This window comes from Lathyrus oleraceus, chromosome 7, assembly GCF_024323335.1.
Source record: "Lathyrus oleraceus cultivar Zhongwan6 chromosome 7, CAAS_Psat_ZW6_1.0, whole genome shotgun sequence".
In the NCBI taxonomy this organism is placed as follows: Eukaryota; Viridiplantae; Streptophyta; class Magnoliopsida; order Fabales; family Fabaceae; genus Lathyrus; species Lathyrus oleraceus.
In genome coordinates, this window is record NC_066585.1 from 2,701,663 (window position 1) to 2,723,752 (window position 22,090).

The 22,090-nt window shown below is 33.6% G+C and overlaps 2 protein-coding genes across 3 annotated transcripts; both read right to left on the reverse strand.

Moving 5' to 3' along the window:
* Window positions 1-147: 147 nt before the first annotated feature.
* On the reverse strand, window positions 148-2,962 carry LOC127105226 (pentatricopeptide repeat-containing protein At2g01390). Its single transcript, XM_051042390.1, has 2 exons — window positions 2,139-2,962; window positions 148-1,716 (listed from the first exon to the last, which is right to left on the reverse strand). Exons 1-2 carry the CDS (start codon window positions 2,935-2,937, stop codon window positions 710-712), a joined length of 1,806 nt encoding a protein of 601 aa, XP_050898347.1. The 5' UTR covers window positions 2,938-2,962; the 3' UTR covers window positions 148-709.
* A 13,306-nt stretch (window positions 2,963-16,268) lies between these two features.
* On the reverse strand, window positions 16,269-17,643 carry LOC127105229 (uncharacterized). 2 transcript variants are annotated; one of them, XM_051042395.1, is made up of 2 exons: window positions 17,477-17,643; window positions 16,269-17,159 (listed from the first exon to the last, which is right to left on the reverse strand). In XM_051042395.1, exon 2 carries the CDS (start codon window positions 17,155-17,157, stop codon window positions 16,444-16,446), a length of 714 nt encoding a protein of 237 aa, XP_050898352.1. In that variant the 5' UTR covers window positions 17,158-17,159; window positions 17,477-17,643; the 3' UTR covers window positions 16,269-16,443. The 2 variants fall into 2 exon arrangements, with proteins under 2 accessions (XP_050898352.1, XP_050898351.1); XM_051042394.1 differs by having other exon boundaries at window positions 16,269-17,163; window positions 17,477-17,642.
* Window positions 17,644-22,090: the final 4,447 nt, after the last annotated feature.

Genomic DNA, 22,090 nt, shown 5'->3' on the forward strand with positions numbered 1-22,090 from the left:
AAAAGTATGAGGGTAAAATAAAGTACTACAATTGTGTGGCACCATTTCCTTCGAGAGAGGAAGATAAGTCCTAATTTTCCCATGGAAATGATAATGGGAATTTCACACTAAGATCTTGCTCATCCATGTAATTGACACATGCCCGGCTGAAAGAAAAATTACCATTGAATTAGACTGGTCTCCAAAAAATTTCATGGATGCCCATGATGGAGAAGACATACTTCGGAAGTACCCATGCTTATGTTGGGGACTTTTCAGTACTATGTGTGTAGAGCAGTGCCCCACATTTTAGCAAGCACATATCATGTCTCTGGATGGGACATCAAAGTTATGAGCAGCAGCATAGGAACATCCTTTACAGAGTTTTTGTTTTATGTAACATATGGCTGTCCTGAAGAACATGTACAGTTAGACCGTGTTGGCATCTAATCAACATGAAGTTCTGCTTCGGAATATCAGCCAATATTGGTTCTCGAGTTAACCTATTCCAAAGCATTCCCTGCAAGATGTTGCAAATGCAGACAGACATGAACAGTTAGACTGTGTTGGAATATCTCATGAACTTGATCTTGGATCAAACCATGCGCGACTTCTTGACAAAAAAGAAGCAAGCGCCTTACGGCATAAATTGCATATTTTCATTCTCCAATAGCAACTACTTAACATGCCCTCGGCTTGAATCAACAATGAGAATCTTAGTGCATCAAATTCAAAGTATTACATCCCCAGCAAATAGAAGGTTACATATCTTTCCCTCTGTGGAAAGATTTTCTCGAGAACCAATATTAGAATGTAGGCTCTTCTTTGCTTTCCTATGAAGTTCTGCTTCAGAATATCTGCCATTTTTTTCCAAACCAGCTACTAATATATTATAAGTGCCTAACGTAGGACAAATTCCTTTTCGACACATGTTTTTGTATATTTCAAGTGCCTTAGTAACTCTTTTAGCAGATAAGTAAACACTAATTAAAGCAGTGTACGAAGCAATGCACTTATGATTATCAGGTAATAAATTGAAAATCTTCGAGGCAATAGATGGCTGCCTAGCACAACCAAGCCTATAAATTAAAAGCGACGCCAAATAGATTCCAAGAGAATGCCCAGCTTTAGTCATTTCCCCAACAATTTCCACCAGTTTTGGAAACATATTTGATCTGTTTAACAATCCCACTAAGGAAATATATCCTGTTCTATCAAGACTTATTCCCAATGTTATACTGTACTTAAAAGCCAACAAAGCACCATCAGGCCGAGAACAATTACAATTTACCTCTATAACGGTTGAGATAACCTTATTTTCTACAGCTATTTTCTTATCCATCATCCCTTGAAGTAAGTGGTCAATAGCAACAACCTTTCTATTTTTCAAGAGAGCAAATAAAAGCTCTTTATCAATATTAGCAGAGGAATCATCAATGACTGTGTTACTGTCATTTGCCTTCTTCCTAAAGCTACAATCCAAATAAAAGTGTGGATTGACTTGCCTTAGAAGGGTATCACTTTCACCAGCAATTTTAAAAGCTTCCATTGCTTCCACAAAAATATGGTAACGAAGAACAAAATGATTTTCTTTCATATACCGAAGTATATGGGTCATGAACTCAGTCCCACCAACTTTAGAACACTTTTCAATCAGAATATTACACGCAGCTTTATCAGGTTCAACTCCAGCCTCTTGCATCCTTTCAAAAATCTCAAGAGCTTCTTTGCACTTTCCTAAAATGCACAAAAGCAAAAGCAAGAATTAAACTTTTCATAAACGAAATACTAAACAACTTAAGATACGTAATAAGGTGTAGCAGTTCGTTAGAAGTTTTTCAATTTAACTAGGCAAACAGTGCACTGCGTAAAAGCCTATCATTCTGATCAGACGGAACTTTTAAACCGAAGCAGTTTGTTATTCTAGTTATAAAAGATGCCGGCAAAGTAAATGCATCATTTTTCAAATGGTTTTATACTTAAATTAATGAGTTCTCAATAAATCCTAATAAGAATTCATGAATGTGAATGTCAATAGGATACTTATGCTTTACGGGCTTCTGCAAGTAAACTAATCCTTCCGTCAAAAAGACCAACAAAAAAACACGGTTGCATGCTCTCAGAGACAATATAACAAACAGGTTGAAGGCAAAACTAACCAGAGCCAATGAGATGATCCATAAGAACTGTATAAGTGAAGCAATTTGGAACACAACCAGATTGAATCATCTCCTTGTAAACACCAGTAGCTTCCTTAACTCTATGATTATGAAACAGAATCTTGATAAAAGCAGTGTAAGAAACAACAGTTGGGTAACATCCCTTTGATTTCATTTCATCCCACAAGGCAATTGCCTCATCCACATTCCCAGAACTGGAAAGCCAATGCATCATTGAAGTGTAAGTAACAGAATCAATCTTAATCCCTTTCTCTTGCATGTGATGAAAAACCTGTTTCATGGACGAAATCCTCCCTGCTTCACCGAAAATATCAAGCATGGTTGTGGAAGTGTATTGGTCGTGCTTGAACCCTTTGAGACGAGAGGCCCAATTGAAGAACAGCCATGATTTTTCCATTGGAGGGTGTGATTTCAGAACCTGATTCACAGTGTATGAGTCCCATTTCAAAGGGAGATTTTCAAGCTCTCGCTCAGCGGAATCCCAAGATGAATACTTTAGGGTTCTGTAAATATTCCCAATTACGTCCCTCATGTATTCTTTGGTAATAGGAGGAGAATGGGAACCATTTTTCTTGGATTTCATGGGTTTCTTGGTGGTGTTGCTGCGAAATGGAGTGATGGGTTTGTTTGAATGTTGATGAAGGGAATGAAAGGTTTTTGTGAGGTTTTTGAGAAATCCATCAAGGTTTGAAACTGTGATTCTGGTCATTGAAGACAATGATGCGAAACTTTGTTCCCCTTGGAAACACAAATCTGTTTTACAAAATCCAAACTCCATGCATTATTTCACTACTTGCGCAACAATTACTCGCAACATTACATTTTATAAAAATTTGATTTTTAAATTCATTCATAAATTATATATAACAATTATTCAATAAATTTTAATGTTAAAATTTGTTTATAAAAAATAACTGGAGGAAGTACATGTTTAATTAGTATGCTAGACTCTTTTAACTTTTTTTGGTTAAATATATTTTTTTCTTACAAATAATTCAAAATTAGGTTTTAATTTTTATAATTTTTTTTTCCGAATAATAGTCTTCCTAAGATTTTTCGTCATTTTTTTTGATTTCAGTCGTCTACTTCATCTAACAAAAGTTGACGTGACACGCAACGTCATTTAAAATCAACATTTTGTTTAACTACAAAAAATGCATTAGATTGCGGGGGTTATAAACCTCCTTAAATTTAATGATATTCTTCTTCTTCATCTTACTCATCCTATTCTGTTTCACTGTGTTGTGAATTCGCATGAAGAAAGAAAATATCTTTAGGACTCAAACACATATGAAAATTTCCCAAATCTTAACACTAACCTTAAATTTCCCTAAGGCATCTATGTTGTATATCTGTTTTAGATAACATTTACAAAAATATTACTTTGGATTGTTGAAAGTGACACTATTTGTTATATTGTAGGTTGGATAAATAGAAGAAAAAGTTGGAGTGCAGAATTTAGATGATAGCCAACAGGCTAAAAATTTCACTTTCAAGTGCCAATTAAAAAAAAACACTTGCGAATTGTTCGAAGAAATGCCTGGAAAAAAATAACTTATTACAATGTCATGGTCTCTGCTTCCTTTGTGGACTTGTACATTGTGATAATACTACTACTAAAGTGAATATGCTGGTGGAATATCCGTAAAATTTCATGTTGGGTTCAACAAAGTCTAAAGAGAATGGCTTATGGCCTTGGAGGGTAATTGTAAGCCTAAGAATTAAAAAGGTTTTTGATCAGTAAATTAATAAGTGTACTAAGCTGCCAAAGTAGTAATATCAGGAAGTCCTAGAATATCATTCTTGAGGACTGCATTATATAGTAGAGTTTGAGTTTAAACTCAGTTAAACAAAAGTAATTGGGGGATTGTGAGTTTTTTTTCTTCTGGAAAGAGTAATATATTGTCCAAAAAGTACATGTGTGTGCATGTTCCCCTTGCAATGGCAAGGAGACTCAGAGGTCCTAGTAGGTATATTATAAGTTTCATGGGTGAGGGTTAGCTCACGGCGACAAGTAGCCTTGTACGGTGGTTTTTTAGGCTATTTGAGGGACTAAATGAGTTACAAGTGTGCGGTTAGTTTGACGGTGTTAGGGCTACTATAAGTGTGAAGCTCTCTGAGTAGTAGTAAATGTGTATCACTTGAGAGTCCCCGTATCCTCTTGAGGGATAGTGTATTTATAGGAGTTCTTGATCCCTAGGGTTTCCTTGGGAAAGGTCGTCGCTCACCTAGTCAAAAGGTGGACAGTTAAATCCCTATCACTAAGGGAGACGTGAGGCAATAACGACTATGCCTTTTTCTTTATCCAAGACACGTCTTATCCCACGTTTCTTTTCTCCAGGGGCGAGGAAAACCTAAAGGTGAGGCGATACCCCCCTTTAGGCCATCTCACGTCGTTGCCCTTTCCTAGGATGGTCCTAAGTTGTGGTCATAGGCAAGGTTATTTTCAAATATAAAACCACACAGTCCCTCAGGTACAAGTCCTTCGGAAGAGGGCGAAGTGTTTTTTACCTGCGGCTATTGGGAGTATCCCGAGGATTGACATTTTCTTTTATGAGATTCTGTCATACCCCAAAATTTTCCATACCTTTTCTCATTTGATTTAACTCATGGCTCATTTTTCATCTGCATAGTCTTACCCTAGTCATCTATCATGAGATATTAATCTGCACCTGTATTTTTCAAATAATATCATTGATTCAAAAGATTCTTAATATTTATGATACAAGGCACTGAATTATGGTATGCGAGCTTATGAGTTTCATTATACTACTTTCATACCCTAATTTTTAACCCTAAGATACCACATACCATTGGCATCCTTGAAACACAAACAAGGTCACCTTTTGGCCTCTCTCTCTCTCTCTCTCTCTCTCTCTCTCTCTCTCTCATCTTTGGGGTTTTCTTTTGCAGGAATCATTAAGCATTTATTTGCTAGTGTTTTACTCTTGTGTTTATATGTTCATTACTCATCTAACTACTAATCAAAATAGCAAAAAATATGTTTTATTTTTCTGTAAGTTTATTGTGCAGGGTAGGGTTTCCCATCAAGAACATCAAACATGTTTCCTCAGCAAGGGTTTGTGTTGATTCCTCAAGTCAAAGTTTGGTCAACCATTTATTCTTAAGGGGATATCTTCCAATGCATGATCTCTAAAGTTCTAAATCACCTTTCAATCTCATTTTGTTCAAGAATACATCAAAGCTTTGTTGTTTACTTCTCAAGGAAAGTCAAATGTTCATGTGTTTATTTCCATGCCTTCTTTAACAAGTTACCTCAAGCTTTGAGAAATATAATCAAGAGATATTCAAGGATAACTTATTTTGAGTTCATATGATCATCCATATACCTTGTGATGCAATAAAAGTTGAAGTGCACAAGTTTATTCCAAGAGGTTTGACCAAAAAGTCAACATTTGAAGTCAAAGCTCCAAGGATCATAACTCTCTTCAATTATCAACATTTTTGAATTCTTCTTTTTTCATAGGACTCTTCTCATCATCCCCGACAACTTCTCTTTACATGACAAGAGCCAATTATGCTTAGAGGATCATCAGAAGTTTGGAGACATTATATGTCATTTTTGGACTTAGTGGAATTTGACCCATTTTCAAGTGACTTTTCCTCAACTTTCAAGGATTGTAACTTCCTCATTTTTCAACATTTGGGGCTGATTTGTGTTGCATAATATCATTTGTGACTCCATCTACAAGTTTTTTTCAATGATCAAGGTCAAATTGTGTTTGGAAGACCATGAAATTCATTGAGACATTATGTGTCATTTTCAGCCATTGGATACTCAAATTTTTTAAGTTATATGACCAGTTTTTCTTGCCAACTTCAACATGCCATAACTATGTGCTCAAGCATCCAACTACAACCTTTCTTGGCATATTGTAATCTTTTCTATGATGTCAATATATTGCAAAAAGAATGAGATCAAAAAGTCTCATGAGCAAGATGCCCCATTGAGTTGAACATGGTGATTTGGAACTGAAGAAATCACCATTGCCCGAAATAGAACTTCACTAATCTCAATTCCAAGCCAAATTAGCATGTAGTTTGGACCTAAACATGTTTAACCAAGTCTCTAGAACTTAATTGACCCTTGAAACACATCATTTGGCTGAGTTTTGATGAGTTGCAAGTCACACTTTTCTCATATTCGGATCAAATTCGTTTTGCATGAATTCAACATAATTCCACACATATTTGGATCCAAACACATTCCCTATACATAGAGGTAGCTATTGCATTCATTTCCAAGCTTTGGAGAGCCAAGAAACCCATGTTGTAATCTAAAATTTTCCAGAAAAATTCAACTATCGTGTTTTGAATTCCAGGTTATTTCAACCCCGTTTCTTGATTCCATTAGCACCTTCGGCATCCTCTGAAGCTTTTGCAATAATTCCCAGGCTATGAGACCTTATGAAGTGCTATAACCAGATCGAGCTTCATCAAATTCTGGTCACCATTTGAAAAACATAATCATGATCATCATTTAAACTCAAACAAGTTACCACAATGTAGTCCTTCACTCTCTGATGCTTTCCCCTAACTTATCCGGTGTTGATTGATCGTGTTCATCATTTAATTTTATTTTTCGTGACTTGCTTGCTTCTGAAATTCCCTGTGCTCAGTTTAGATAAATTAAATTAGTGCATAAGGTTGAATTCGGGATGAGAAGAGGATCACAATGGTGGTGGTTTCGTGTTATGAATTTACCAAACGATGAAACTCCGGTGAGAGACCAACAGAGAAGATGACTGGAGTGTTCTAGGTCGTCTGAGTTTGGCCATACACGTTGGACAACTAAAATGTTTTCATTGGTTCGTTTTGAATTGGATCTCGTGTGTTGTTTGCGTTGCATTCCATTGTACGCCATAATCTAAGGAGTGTTGGATCTACCACGTCAATTAATGAGGCGTGATCCAATGCTGTGTGTTTTTATTTTATTATATTTAATTTCTTTTTCTTTTAAAATTCATAGAAGATTCATTTTACATCCAAAAAATCCCAAAATAATTTTTAAAATTCTCTTTTATTTTTCTTCATCTGATTTTTATGTTTTCACATTTTATTTCACTAATATTCCATTTTCATGAATTTTCTCTTTTCTCATTTGTTTTAATTGGCTTAATAAATATTTTTCTGCATTTTAAAATTGTGGAAAAATTATTACATGCTTCTTATTTTATTTCCAACCTTCCAAAATATTTTTGGCCATTTATTTTGTGTTTTGAAGGACCTTATGAATTTTTCATTTTATTTATTTTAAAATTCATTTAAAAATACTTTTTGTGCTTTTTTATATCATCTAATTTCATTTTATATTTGTGTGACCTTTGTGAACTTCTATTGGCCTTGGGTCATGATGGTTTGGACCATAAGTCTCATCAAACTCAATGGATCTTGGGTGTTGTTGGGGTGAAAACCATAATCCACCAAAATAGATGATTGATTTTGATGATGACTTGATCAAACATTTGATCCAATTTGGGTGTGATCTCTCTTGTCCCCTTCTTCTTCATCTCTTTCTTTTCCCTTTGGTCAATTGGATGACTTGTGTCTATCTTGATTATGATGTGTGGATTGGTGCTTGACGAACTTTCATCATTTAAAATCTACCTCTTAGTTGATCATGGATCATTTAAGGTACTTTGGATTGATGCATAAGTTTGTCCTAAGTGTCATGAAATATGAATTGAAGTCATCGACCATTCTCCTAGCCTTTGTGCTTGATCATTTCTCTTTTTTTTGTATGGCATGACTGTAGGAGAATGATTTACATATCATTTCTCTATCATGTATTAAAACTAACATTATTATTGACTGACCTCAGATAGTTATAACTTCTACGTAAGTCAAATTACTATTGCTTAACATAACGCTAAATTTGTCCTGAAAGTAAGGCATTTTCATCAGCGAGATTGTGAGTCTCTTATTCCTCATGGTATTGTGTGAACATATTGTTCCCTTTTCAGTTGTGAGAGTTAGTGGTATACTTTTGATTTTATCCAAGTTGGAGCCCTTCTCATGATGATGTATAGGTCCGTATTTTCATGCTTGTTGGTGAATAGTTGAGTGTTCTCTAAAAAATGACGAAAACCATCTTTTTCTTATCATTAACATAATTTACTAACATCTTATTGCATTAGATTTATCTTAATGCCATTTATTTTATGCCTTTATTTCTTGTTATTTACTTTATGCTTTTATTTAGCATATCATATCATATTGTTTTATGGCTTATTATTTGTTCTTTGTCCATTTGGACTTTCATTTCCTTGTAAAAAACATTAATAAAGAAAAAACCCTTAAAAAGTTTTGTTTCCCCTGATTCATGGATTTGAGGTTACTATCCTTAGCAATGTTATGGAGTTATGGACTTAGAGCTAGGCCTTTGACCTTTGCTTTGGGAGATTGTGATTTGAGACCTTGGGATTCATCTGATACCTTTGACTTTTGACTTCTTTTGGAGACTTGGTTGAGTTACTTTGGTTTGATATGATGCCTGATTATTCTTTGCTTATTTGGCTTGTTTGAGGCTTAAATCCAAGAGAATTTTTGTTTGACTTATGTCATAAAGTTTGCTATCTCTTGGTTAGATCTTTCCTCTTTAGCTTTTACTTTATGCTTTAGGACAGTCTCTTCTTCTCCCCCTTTCTTTAATTTTCAAATCTTATCCCTCTTTTCAAAAATCTTATTGATTTCAAACTTGAACCACTTTCTTAATAAACCTTGACTTTTGTCAAGTGATTTTCAAAACCTTTTCTTAATAAATGCTAATACATCTTAAGCATATTCAGACTAATTTCAAAAGACTAAGAAAATGCATAACTCATTCAAATCATTTTGTGCCCTTTGTGCATTTTGCCTTTTAAAACTTCTTTTCACAAAGTTTAGACATGAGTCATTTCCATAGTTGAGATATAATTATCCTATCCCCCATAACATTAATGATAAATCTTTTCCATCTAAGAGAGATAGTAGCATACTTGTTGATCTTTATCCAAGTTGGAGCCCTTCTCATGGTGATGCAAAGTTCTCATACTTGTGGGTGGCTAGTTGAGTATTCTTCTTAAAATGACAAAATGTCTTTTCATTAAAAATAAATCAAAACAAATATCTTTGTTATTTTTACCACAAACTACTTGGTTTTAATCATCCATTTCACTTTGTTGGTACGTAAGCACGAGGCTTTAAAAGTCTTGGCAAACAAAAAACTTAAGAAAAAACATACTTCTTTTCCCATCTTCACAATCTCTTGCAAACAACACATTTTTCAAACCAAAATTTACATATTTTTCGAAGAGATTCCCGTGAAGTACCATGGATGTTTAGGGTGTCAATACTTCCCATCTGCATAATTAACCCCCGGAGCCTTATCTCTTTTTATTAGTTTTGTTTTAAAACTTCTTTGGATTTTGTTCGTACTTTTTCCTTTTTCCTTTGGAAATAACAAAAATACGGTGACAACTCTTGCTTTATGAGTTAATTTAATCAATAGTTTAATCTCAAAATTTTTACTACTACAACTACATCTTGACTATTTGGGCACAACAAACTTGTGGTTGATCACTTTTTTTTGCCTAAGTCTTTGGGAATCTCTAATTTTGGTCTAGTCATGTTGGTCATAGATAGAAGAATTTGGAAGTCCTTTGCAAGTTTGGCTTTGGTCAACAAAGTCAACCATGAGAGGTTGAATTTTTGTTGAACATTTTATTATGAGATCTTGCATGTTGGTTATTGGTCCTTTTGTTTGGTTAAGGCATTATTCAAATTCAAGGATTCAATTCAATTTAAGTTCAAGATTTAAATTCATAAATTGGAGGGAAAGATGCATTTCTTAAGAATCAAGTTACAAATCATATTCAAAGGCCAAGATTCAAGTACAAACACCAAGAGGTCATTATAAAGGGAAAATTTACAAATCACAAAAAAAAAATCCATTTTTGACCTAAGGTTGACTTTTGGTCAAATAGTTGACCAAAGTCAAACTGACCACCTATTCCTACTTTTATCTTCATCCTTAAGATCTTCCATCTTTGTGCCACCAATGTCTTCAAAATATCTTTATGTTCTTGATGCCATGCCAAACTAAGTTTTGTGCTTCCACTATGTCTACAACAGCCAACCCTGCAAAAAGATAGGCTACATTAGCATACCCACAAGCCAAATATACCATGCACACTTCACTGCACATATCAAAACATAACAACATGATAAAGTAGTTCATTAAGCAAGTCCAATTCATCTTGGTTCAGTACTAAAAAATCCTATGCCATACCTAGCAACATACAATACCCTATCCAAAGCACCATCCAAACTTTGTCAACACAATTGCTAACAATCATGACTTCTAAACCTATAACCAATCATCTGAGTCAAGCATAAACAAAACAAATTGCAGAACTCAATTAACATACATTTAAACTTACTAACCCCAACACATTACTTCAAGACAATTTTGAACCAATTGAAAGAATAAATCAGACATGAGACAAGTACACATCATGTTACACCTAAATTGGTTCATTAGCTCAACAAATTCAACAAACTTCCATTATCCAACTGTCATCATCACAAGCTAACTAACATTTCCATTTTATTTTGGTTCAATTTAACTACTAAATTATTTAGTTCAATGGACTAAAAGTGGAATTGCATCTGACTCCCACCATCTAACCAACACCAATCATCTAACAGAATAACACAACACCAACTGCCTTCCTGTAACTTTTTTCTAACAACTAATTCAACTCACCTCTAACTTCTAATACTAACTAATTAACAATTAAAATCCTAACTATTTTAACCTAACAAAATTTTCAATTAACATGTAAATAGTTCAACTAACTAATACTATAGCACTCACTAACTACTAATTACCATAATAATTTAACAAACCAAATAATTATTTCCTCACTAACTACTAATTACCATAACAATTTAACTAACCAAATAATTAGTTCCTCACTAACTACTCATTACCATAACAATTTAACTAACCAAATAGTTAGTTCCAATTCCAATAACCTGACTAACAAGTTTTCATAAGCATATCAGTTCAGATTTCCATAGATAACAAATTCACTAACATGACCTCTAATTAACACCAAGTCCCTAACAATTAATAATTTGATCATTCTAGTAGCATCCAATTGTTTTAACATAATCCTACTAACAAATTTTTCAAGCTAACATGTAACTAGTTCAAACTAACTGTCAAACATCAACTAATAGCTAACAATACCCTAACTGTTTTTTAGCTGCTAAAACTTCCAACCTAAACTAACATTTTCTCCAATCTCTAACTACTTACCATAATAGTTCAGACCAACCAAACTAACACAACACTAACTATTTCCTAATTTATAAGTAAGAAAATCAGTTCTCGTCTAGTAGACTATCTGAAAGTCAGTTATCGTCTGACAAACAAAACACCAGTTCCTATCTGGTAAATCTATTTTCAATTGTCTTCTTCATAACGGTTTGCATATATGAGGCAAAATGGTACAATAGTACTGTCCTTAGCCCACAAAATCAGGGTAGTGGCGAAAAGGGTGAACTTGTACTATGTACTATTTTCTTGATGCAAAACCTTTTGATCTTATCTTCTAATCTTCAGAGGCTTCTGATTAAATGATGTTGAAGTATGATTAGAAGGATCAAGAGAAAAGTTGACAGAATCTTCAGAACCTTGTTGTTCAGAGTCTTGACACAATTCCTCAGAACCTGATCTTCAGATCTTATTCTTCAGAATCTTCAAAACTTGAGCGCATAATCTTAAAGGCTTGATAATCCTTCAGAGGCTCTTCAATCAGAGTCACAGTCAGAAGTTTTGGCATGAATGTTCATTAGAACCGTTGTCTAAGAGCTTTCTAGAACTTGACAATATTATGTAAAGCACTTGTATCTCTTTAGAGTCAGAGTGTGTTAATTCTAGAATCGGATGACGTAACACGCCATTGCTCCAGAGTTGGAACCTGTTAGAAAAAGTTACACACTAGATAAAAACCGTTAGTGTACAAAATTGTTCTCTAAGAAACAATGCATTCCTATCATCAAAACGAAAGGCCAAATGTAGAACCAAATCTTGTTCTAACACAACCTTCTTCAAAACCTAATACAACACTTCATCTCCTTAGTTTCATTTTAAAATAAACCTGCAAACTTCAAACCTTCAAACTACACCAACATTAATCTCCCAACCATCCATAACAACCACCATGAACACCATTTAACTTCCACCACCCCCAAAGTAAAATGCGGTACACCTTCTATAACCTCATTACTACACAACCAATACACACCTCAAATTGGAATCCAAACAACAACCCTCACCGTGTTGCTCTCTCGACCTCCATTAACACCACCTCTTATCTCCCTCCTTAACACCATAAACACTCACTTCAAAAACCAAGTCTGGTGACGCCCTAAACAACTCTAGCTGGATACTTATCTCCAAACAACCTTCAACCACCATATACTCTAGTCTCTCTATTGCCGGCAACTGCCTTATTTCAAGCTCCACCATAACAAACTAAGACAATCGAACAACTATTCGCAACCACGTCGTTCATCCACCAAACGCGTCCCCACGCTAAGAGTCATACTGCCATTTGCCGATAAAGTTTCCTAGCCTCCGCAACTTCCTCTGACATCAGAATTCTAGGAAGTTACTTCATCCATTACATCCAGGCTTCTGCCTTATCGGAATATAGCAATCAAATAGTAACCAGACGTATGACTTCCTGAAAGAGAGTAACAACCAAACTTTTTTCTTATGGGAAGTTATTTCTTTCATGCTGATGGAAAGTTTTATACGTGTTAAGATTATTTTAAGTCTTAAATTCAGGAGGAGCTTGCAAATCTAACTCTGACTTTCTAAGCTGAAAAATAATTTTTAATTGTATAAAATTAAGGGGGAGCATACAAACCTCACTTTGATATTTTATATGATTAAACAAGTAAAAATTGTTCATCAAAATACATGATTTTGTCATCACCAAAAAGGGGGAGATTGTTAGAACAAGATTTGGTTCTGCATCTGACCTTTAGTTTTGATGATAACAATGCATTGTTTCTCAGAGAATAATTTTGTATACTAATGATTTTTATCTAGTGTGTAGATTTTGTTAATAGGTTCTAACTCTGAAGCAGGTTGATTATTGACTTAAGTCTGAAGTAACAAAGGATACAATAAAAAAGGTATAAGATATATTCAACCTGCCATTTAATTGCTGGCTTGTTTGTTTTCATATATTTTATTTATAACTTTTGTTTTTATTTACTTTATTTAGTTATTATTATTTGTTTGTTAGTAGAACTAGGTATTTTAATATTATTAGTTGGATTTGTTTTCGGTTTGACCCAATTGTTTGCTTAAACACCCTCACGCTTTATGTTTACACCCCCTTCATTTGTTTTGTTTTATTAATCATGTTAATTATTATTATTATATAATAACTATTTAATTGATTAAATGTTTAATGGATTTTACTTTTCAAAATGATCAATTGATTAATTAAATGCAGTTTAATTAATTAATTAATGTCAATTGATAAATGGATCACTTGATCAACTTGTTTAGTCGATCTCTTTATGTCAGTCATTTAATAAGATGATCTCTATCTATTATTCATACCATATCACGTATAAATAATCTAAGTAATTGCTGGTGCTTGGTTCATTGCGTTGCAATTTTGAAACTTAATTCCAATTTAGCTTTCGAAAATCGTTTGAACGCATATTTTTTTTTGCCCGACTTCTTATAGAGTGATTCCTACATTAATCCACTTTAAGTTAGTCTAACTTAGAGCTAAACTTATTACTATATACTTCAATTTATTTCTAGTCTATTGACTTTCTCTTGAGTCTTTTTACAATGAGATCTTTGTCTATTTACAATTGCTTATGAGCTTGTATTTTTAGTCATTTTATTATATCCCCATTCAACAAAATATACCCCCATTCCTGTAACGTGTAATAATTTTATCGCTTTCCTTTATTTTTATTGTGTTAGTTGATTGTTAACTCAAGATTAAAATCAACCACATTCAGAAAAGAACAAAAAATAACGCTCGATCCAATGTTGAACCTTTTTTCCCAAATCAAATTCGAATTAAATGCAATGCGAGTGCTTGATCCAATGTCAAACATCTCTTCTGATTAATTCAAAATCTTTTTATAAAATAACACTTGATCCAACGTCAAGTCGTTCGTTTTCAAGCTTTTCAATAAAAATGAAAGAGAAAGTGTTTGATTAGGTTTAGGACTTTCTATCTCGCAAATATTTGAACACTGTTGTAGAGCTCCATGTTGGAATATTCATCTTCCATATTAAAAAATAATAATTATTTGAATTAATTCAGTTGCCCTATAGAAGAAAAATGATCGATTGGGTATCTACATTCTCCTTCCTGATTATTTGGGCATTACTGTAGAACTCCATGTGTGAATAACTGTCTTCCATTAATGAACTTTGACCTAATTCGCCACACATTTTCATAATAACTCTTGGATGAAAAGAGAGTGATTGGGCTTAGGCCTCTTCCTTTCCGGACATTTGAATACTGTTGTAGAACTCCCTGTTTGAATGTCCGTCTCCACCTAAAAGCAACTTAACCCATCAAACTTGTTTTCCGCCCTTGTGCGACTTTGGAAATATTTTTAGAAACAAGTATGATGTATTCATATTGACGTGAAACAAACAAAGACTTCCGTCTCTAAGAACGAGCAGCAAGCAAAGGTTTAACCACTCGATATGTCTAAAGGATCACTCCTTAAAAGCAATCAATCCAGTAGTTCTTTGTTGGCAAGAACTACGTAGTCTTGAGTTCTCCATAACACTTGTAGATACGTAGGAGCAGAATTTTAAAATCTTGTCAGACACCCCTTTAACAAAAATCCTTACTTTCTTTTTTCTCACTCGATAAGTAGAAGATCACAAGCGATATCACGCTAACACTCTTTCACGAAACTAACTAAATGTGTCCCGTTAAATACAACGGATGTGAGGGGTGCTAATACATTCCCTCTGCATAATCGACTCCCGAACCTGATCGGGTTGCGACAACCAATTCTTTTTGTTTTTCGTGGGATTTTATCGATATTTTTCCTTTTTCTTTTCGAGAATAAATAAGTTCGGTGGCAACTCTGTTTGTAGTATTTTGAGCGTTCCTTACGCTCGGGTATTTTTTGCGTCGCGACACTTAGCTTAGATAGTTGCTCTATTTGTAGCTCTGCCTGCAATTGTGTTACCATTTCCCCTTTATTTCACTGCAAAAAACGAAAAAAAACCAAAATATCAATTAAATTCTAGAAAATTTTAAATTTCCAACATTTCGTCAGAAATTCTGAATTTCCAGAAAAAAAAATCCTTTTTCTTAAATGACAGAAATTAAAAAAAAATGCATATAAAAATATCAGGAAATTTGAAATTTTCTAAAAAAATGCATTAAAAAATACCAAAATTTTTAAAATTTTCGAAACTAAAACTTACTATTTTAGAATTTACTATATCACACTTCATTTTTTGAAATTTATATAAATTTCGAGTGGATATTGAAAATAATTAAAAAAATTTACAAGATTAATATACTCAATGTATTAAATTTAGAGGATATCCGATATAATTGGGAGGATGGCAAGATCATTCATAAACTTAATGTCTTCAAATTTTAAGTAATGACTCATCAAAACTAAAGTCATTCATAAACTTAATGTCATAGTAAAATTTTAAGTAATCTCATCAAAACTAGAGCCGGCAATTATAAGACTTTTTCAAAGTTGTGATTTAACTTTAAAGACCCCAAAAATTTAAAAGCGTTAAATAATAAACTAGGTTCAAAATAAATCAGCCCCCAAAACTAAAGACCCCAACCTTTTTACTCAAAGTTTTTTAATTTAAAAATAATTTTTTATTTTCATAGAGAATATAAATTAGAAAAAAAACTAATTTTTCATAAAAAAAGAACCTTAAATCCCCTAAATTAGACCCCTAAAATATTATAACAAAAATTAAAAAGAAACTTTGTCATGTAAGTTTCATGCTCAATCAATAAGATTGTCAAATCCTATACAACATGAAACTAGGAAGAAAAATAACTAGGAATCAAATAGTTTAATTCGGAAGAAAAAAATTACACCAAAATATAACATTCCAGTATAAGATAACTTAGATACATTGAGCAATAAAGTTAAAAAAAGAAACCACAATAGGTGTTGTATGAGAGTCAAAACTTGGAGTCATAAAAAAACAAACTTGTAATTCACTCATTCAGAAATCTAACCATTTCTGATAATAGACACATGTTGCTGGAGAGATAGTGCCATCCGGTGAACAAAAGGTCATTCTTTGACAAGAAAAACATGGAAAGGAAGTCAAGTCAGCAGTCTTCTTTTCCCCTCTAACTCCACCTTTGCTTTTGCTTATGTAACAAGTTTTGCCAACAGAAATAGATGCAAATTCCCCAAATCCAGTACTTATCATCTGCGTGATCTCATCATCCAAAACCAAAGTTTGCAAAATCTCTTCCATTTGTTTTGTCGTGACTTCAGTATTAAAGACTCCACTCCGTTTAATCCACTCCAAACATCCCTCACATGTGGAAACTTTCTGCATGAAAATGCATTTCAAACACACATCTTTTAGACTGTTTATATAATCTATATCAAGTTTCCCATCACTATAAAAATGACCACCGGTGATTTCCTCGGAAGGCATAAATTCTTTTGCCATGTAGTGCTTTCTACCTTTGTTTTGAATCGTAGTAACTTCCTTTATCATATTCTTGGAAATAAGTGTCTTGAGGGATTTGTTGACCACAGTAGTAGGAAGGTTTGTTTCTCTTTTCATGTCTCCCGTCCATATCCCTATGTTTTCCCGGCTTCGTATGAGGTTAAAGAGTAACCGCTCTTCATCTGTCAACACCGGCTCCGACACTTTTTGCCGTTTCCGTGGAGGGAAAGCAGATTCTTGCAAACGATTCATTCCTTCCTTACAAGAGAAAAATATCAGAGTATGAAAAACAGAATTCTGAAAACAGACACTTTTTAAATTTTAGAAAACAGAATTAACTGATGAAACCCTAGAAGTTGAAAAACAAAATTTGAAAATAACTGATACTAAAATCGGGTGATTAAGCATGTCAAACTTATTCAGTCCGGTGAATTAAACTGGAATAAAATCAAACACAGTGAAAGCTTATACAGAGACAGTGTTGAAGATCAATTTTTAAAACTAGAACAAAGAAACGATAATCACGAAACTAATGGAATAATTTGCATAGATAGATGCAGAATTCAGATACCTCGGCGGAAAACGGAGATCTGAAAAATGAGAGCTACGAACACGAACACCGATTCCGATCTGCTACGCTCACTACTCGTTATACAGGTTAAATCGCAAAACCCCTAATTCTGTTGCGATTTTGTTTTTGACGGATCAAAGATTCAAAACCCTGGTTTCGTGTCAAGACCCGTTTCTAAATGTCGGGTTGGAAGCCCAAAGCTAGTTTTATTGAAGCCCGTTTCATTTGAAATTACACAATTATTATTCTTACCCTGTATATTGTACTCCATTTATAAAGCATATGGAATTCTCATTTTAACCATAACAAAGTTTAAATAATTGAGGGATTTCTGTTTTTTAAATAAAAAATAAAAAATTCAAAATATAAACTTGCTTATACCAATTCCTTTTCTCAAACTCTAATATTTGTGTTTTCCAAAATAAAATATGGTCAAAAAAAGTAATAGTATGATTGTTCTATTTCCAAAATATAAACTTGCTTATACCAATTCTTTTTCTCAAAATCAAGAATGTGAACTATAGAATTGTACTTTGTATGAAGACTAAAAATTGAACTATAGCCAAAATATTTTTTTCCTTGCATTTTCCATGCATACCCAAAATCTACTTCTTTCTCCTTTTCTCCTTGTTTTAGTTTCTAAGAGTAAAAATTATTGAATCCATTTATACAACTCATTGTTTTTATTCATCATAACTGAATCCTGATTCAATTACTACGAAGGCTTAATTTTCATCAAGTATATGTATTTGGAATGACTTAATTTTCATCAAGTATATGTATTTGGAATGACGACAAGATTGTCACAAGTCAATAATGACAACGCTATCAATCAAAATAATGAAATAAGCTTCCAAGGATAAAAAAATTTCAAGCTAAAAGTTACCTTTTTGTCAAAAACTTATTGCTGTTGTACAATCTTCCTCAGCTTGAAGATAACTGGATTAATGGAAGAAAAAAAAACATTAGGTCGCAGCTATGAAGCCCGGACTCGGACACGGGATACGACACGGACACGAGGATCCCGCTAATACAAAAATCATAGGATACGGACACGAGAACCCTGCTAATGTAAAAATCATAGGACACGGACACGGTTATATATATCTTATATAATAATACAATTTATGAGCAAAATTTGTAAAAATTTAAAATGAGAAACAAAATTCATGTTATTTAAGATAAAATAATCAAAAATTCTTTCAAACCTGATAATTGATATTTATAGATACCTTGTGAATACCGAAGCAATGGTGTGCAAAGATGAAAATAATCGGAGAAGATAAAAGAATTTTGTGGAGACAAAAACAGTGAAATATAAAAAAAATAAGGAATTCTAATTGTGTTGGTTTTACCATAAAGTAGTGGAATATGAAAAAAATCTATTTATTTTTTAAGTTTTGAAAATTTTTGAGTTGAGTTTTTATTTATTCTTTTAAATCTGGAATTTTCTGAATTGGATCGTGTCCTTTATTTGAAATAAGGTGTCGTATCCGTGTCCGTATCAATTAATTTTTTTTCGTTGGACTCTTCAAAAACGTGTCCGACACGGCGACATGCCGATTGAATGACGTGTCAGAGCTTCATAGGTTCCAGGAAACTTCAAGAGAAATAAACAAAGAATGACACATTATCTGTCCAGTTCTAGATACGCTTGAGCCCTGTTATTATAGTATGTTGCGTTGTTGCCGCAAAGTTTAATAGCTTCGGTATAAAATCCAATGGCTTTCTGCCACTGCTTATCTTTGTAGGCTTGATTTCCCCTGAATCATTGAATTATGAATACAAAAATAATGAGTGAACAGAGCAAGCACAAAAGGAACTAAGAATTTAGAAGCAAAAATATCAGATGCATCTTAATAGAAAGGGCAACATAATTATAGGGGAAGGTCAAGGATAAATTATAACACCTTAAAGAAAGCATCAACCTTTTGACATAAGAGATGCTAATGGAAGGAACAAAATTTAATGTTAACTAGAATGCATGGTTTGTCGTCCAGGAGAAAGTAAAAGTGTTCCAGGATCAGAATTTATGAGTTGTTTGCAAAGTAAATGTCTATATCTATGAATGGTGGGAGGACAAAAGAGAGATCATAGATGCTTGGCATTTAGAACTTATATAGTCTTCAAAATTAATATGCTTCAATACTTGCTCTGAAGATAATTGATATTGGAAAAAAATTAACAGAAAGCAATATAGTAAGAACAAGCACAAATTATTCAAAGTTACAAATGCCTGGATTTTAAATACATTCTAAACATTTGAGTTATATTTGTCCGTGCAACATGTGATTTCATGTTTTGATTACCTTATTCTGCAGTCATGAAATTATTGCAGCATCCCAAGACAGAAAAAGTATTTGCACAATCCATTAAACATTTAAATGACTGGATTTAAAGTTCATTCTAAACATTTGAACACAACAACAAAAGTGTTTTCCTTTAGGGTCAACAATACTGATTGAACAATATTTTAATGCCTCGTCAAGAATCAATGATAGACCATTTTAATCTGAATTTCTCTTAATGGTTAAACTTATAGTTTATTTTGGTGGTGTCACTTTATCTCTAACTATTGGATTATCCTCCATATGTCTTTTGTGCCATTGGGAAGTCTGGATTTCCTGAAAATCCATGAGTATGTGTGTTGTTGTTGTTCATTCAATAATAAAACATTCTTTTCATTCCCAGTCAGAAGTTAGAACCAGTTATTATCACTCCTTAATCCATTCACCTTTTTGGAACTCATAGTTCACATACAAATAATATGTCAATTTGGTGCAATGTGAGGTACCATTTGGAGAAATCTCATGATCCAATTCAATCCAACAATGCATGGCTTAAGATCCCACATATCATTTGCATCTTTTGCACACAAACAAGGTCACATCTTGGTCCTTTCCTTTATCCCTCTTTGGTTTGCTTCTTGCAGGGATCACCAAGCACCTCTTTATTGTTGTCCTACCTCTGTGTTTATGATCACGACTTAGTAAGTCTATGAGAATCGTGACTGCAAGTGCACAGTCATATCACGTAGTTTTAAAGATTATCGAACCCACAAGGACTAATAATCGAACGTATCGTTATCTAATATTACTATGTAAATCTAAGGCTGATGATCATTCTAAGATTGGAGGATGAAGAAAATAACTATAACGTAAATAGAAGATTAATAAAGATATTTGATAAAGGGATATCGGTATGTAACGCATCAAACTTCAGGGATTCGATAGATAGTTGGTGTAATCTTATTGATCAAAATATTCTTCAGTAGAAATTATTTATAAAAAAGACTTAGTCTCACACTCTCGTTTTTATTGACTCTGACCATCCTTTTAAACCAGAATGCTTGACTCTCGCGGTCTCATTATGAATTTAAAATTAATTTTTGAATATGAATAAAGTCTAATGAATCCTAAAGCGTTCTCGTTGTGTTTAGGATTAATGCCTAGTTTCAGCTATCTGGTTAAAATCTCAAACTCTCGTTCTTATTGACCATAACCTTTGTTTGTTTTGTACTCTCGTACGAAAACAGTTTTGAGTGAAACAAGAAACTAAAACCGGAAAATAATATTTTATAAAAGCCTACACCAATTATTTACGAATCCCGTCGTTTCGACGGTCTTTACATACCGATACCTAGAGGTTTAGCCGGACATGGATCCGGTAACAAACATGGTATTCAGACAATCAAGCATACAATAAGGCATAAATAATTAAAATGGCAATAAAAATAAAATCTGGAATATAAATCGAGAACTTGAAATAAATCCTGATTCTTCAAATTAAACAATGCCGACAAGCTTTGGAAATCGAGTACACCGTTACAATCAAATTCATATGCGTAAACAATAAGTTGCAATAGTCCCTGATGTGGAGAATCTATTGCTTTTACAAAGTAAGAAACTACCTAAGAAAACTAACCAAAAGAATCTGACTGAAAAAATGCACACTTGAAAAGAAAACCGACCCCCCATTTATATACTTTTAACTCCCCTTAATTGTAGCATTCGTTGGTTGAAAAGGTAAGTGGAAGTCATGGCTAAAATTGTGGAGGTCGTGGCTAAAAAGGTGGAGAGAAAATAAGGGAGACCAGATTGATGGCGGTTGCCACAACCCTAATATGATCTCCGTGGCGAGCGCTACCTTTTGAGGGATGAGCGCCACCACTTCCTTGCTTTGTGGCGGGCGCCACCACTCCTTTTAGGTCATGTGGCGGGCGCCAGACGTCCAAGTGGTGGGTGCCACATGTCCATTTGGTGTAGTGGGCCTCGTGCTCTCTATTTTTCTCCATTTTCTTATCTTTTTCTTTCCTTTTTTCTATTTTTCACTTTGCTTGCTTATACATCTCTTATTCGATAAATACCTGCAATAAACATAAAATACTGCATAATAATAAGTGTTAATCAAGTAAAAAGCAATGCATATGAAGCCAAATACACGATAAGTTTTCACGTTATCAAACTCCCCCATACTTAATCCTTTGCTTGTCCTCAAACAAATCCTGCCTACATGAATAAAAAGTTTAGTAATATCTTTACAGCATAAAGTATCAAGACTCGTAAAAGACACAGTTGCATTCGGATACTCATTCTAGTCTATAAAATCTACTTT

Excerpts from the sequence above, each read along its gene's own strand:
- LOC127105226 (XM_051042390.1), bottom strand. The coding sequence starts at position 2,937 with ATGGAGTTTGGATTTTGTAAAACAGATTTGTGTTTCCAAGGGGAACAA. Across the intron at positions 1,717-2,138 it reads GGATCATCTCATTGGCTCTG|GAAAGTGCAAAGAAGCTCTT; the intron begins GTTAGTTTTGCC and ends TGTGCATTTTAG.
- LOC127105229 (XM_051042395.1), bottom strand. The coding sequence starts at position 17,157 with ATGAATCGTTTGCAAGAATCTGCTTTCCCTCCACGGAAACGGCAAAAA.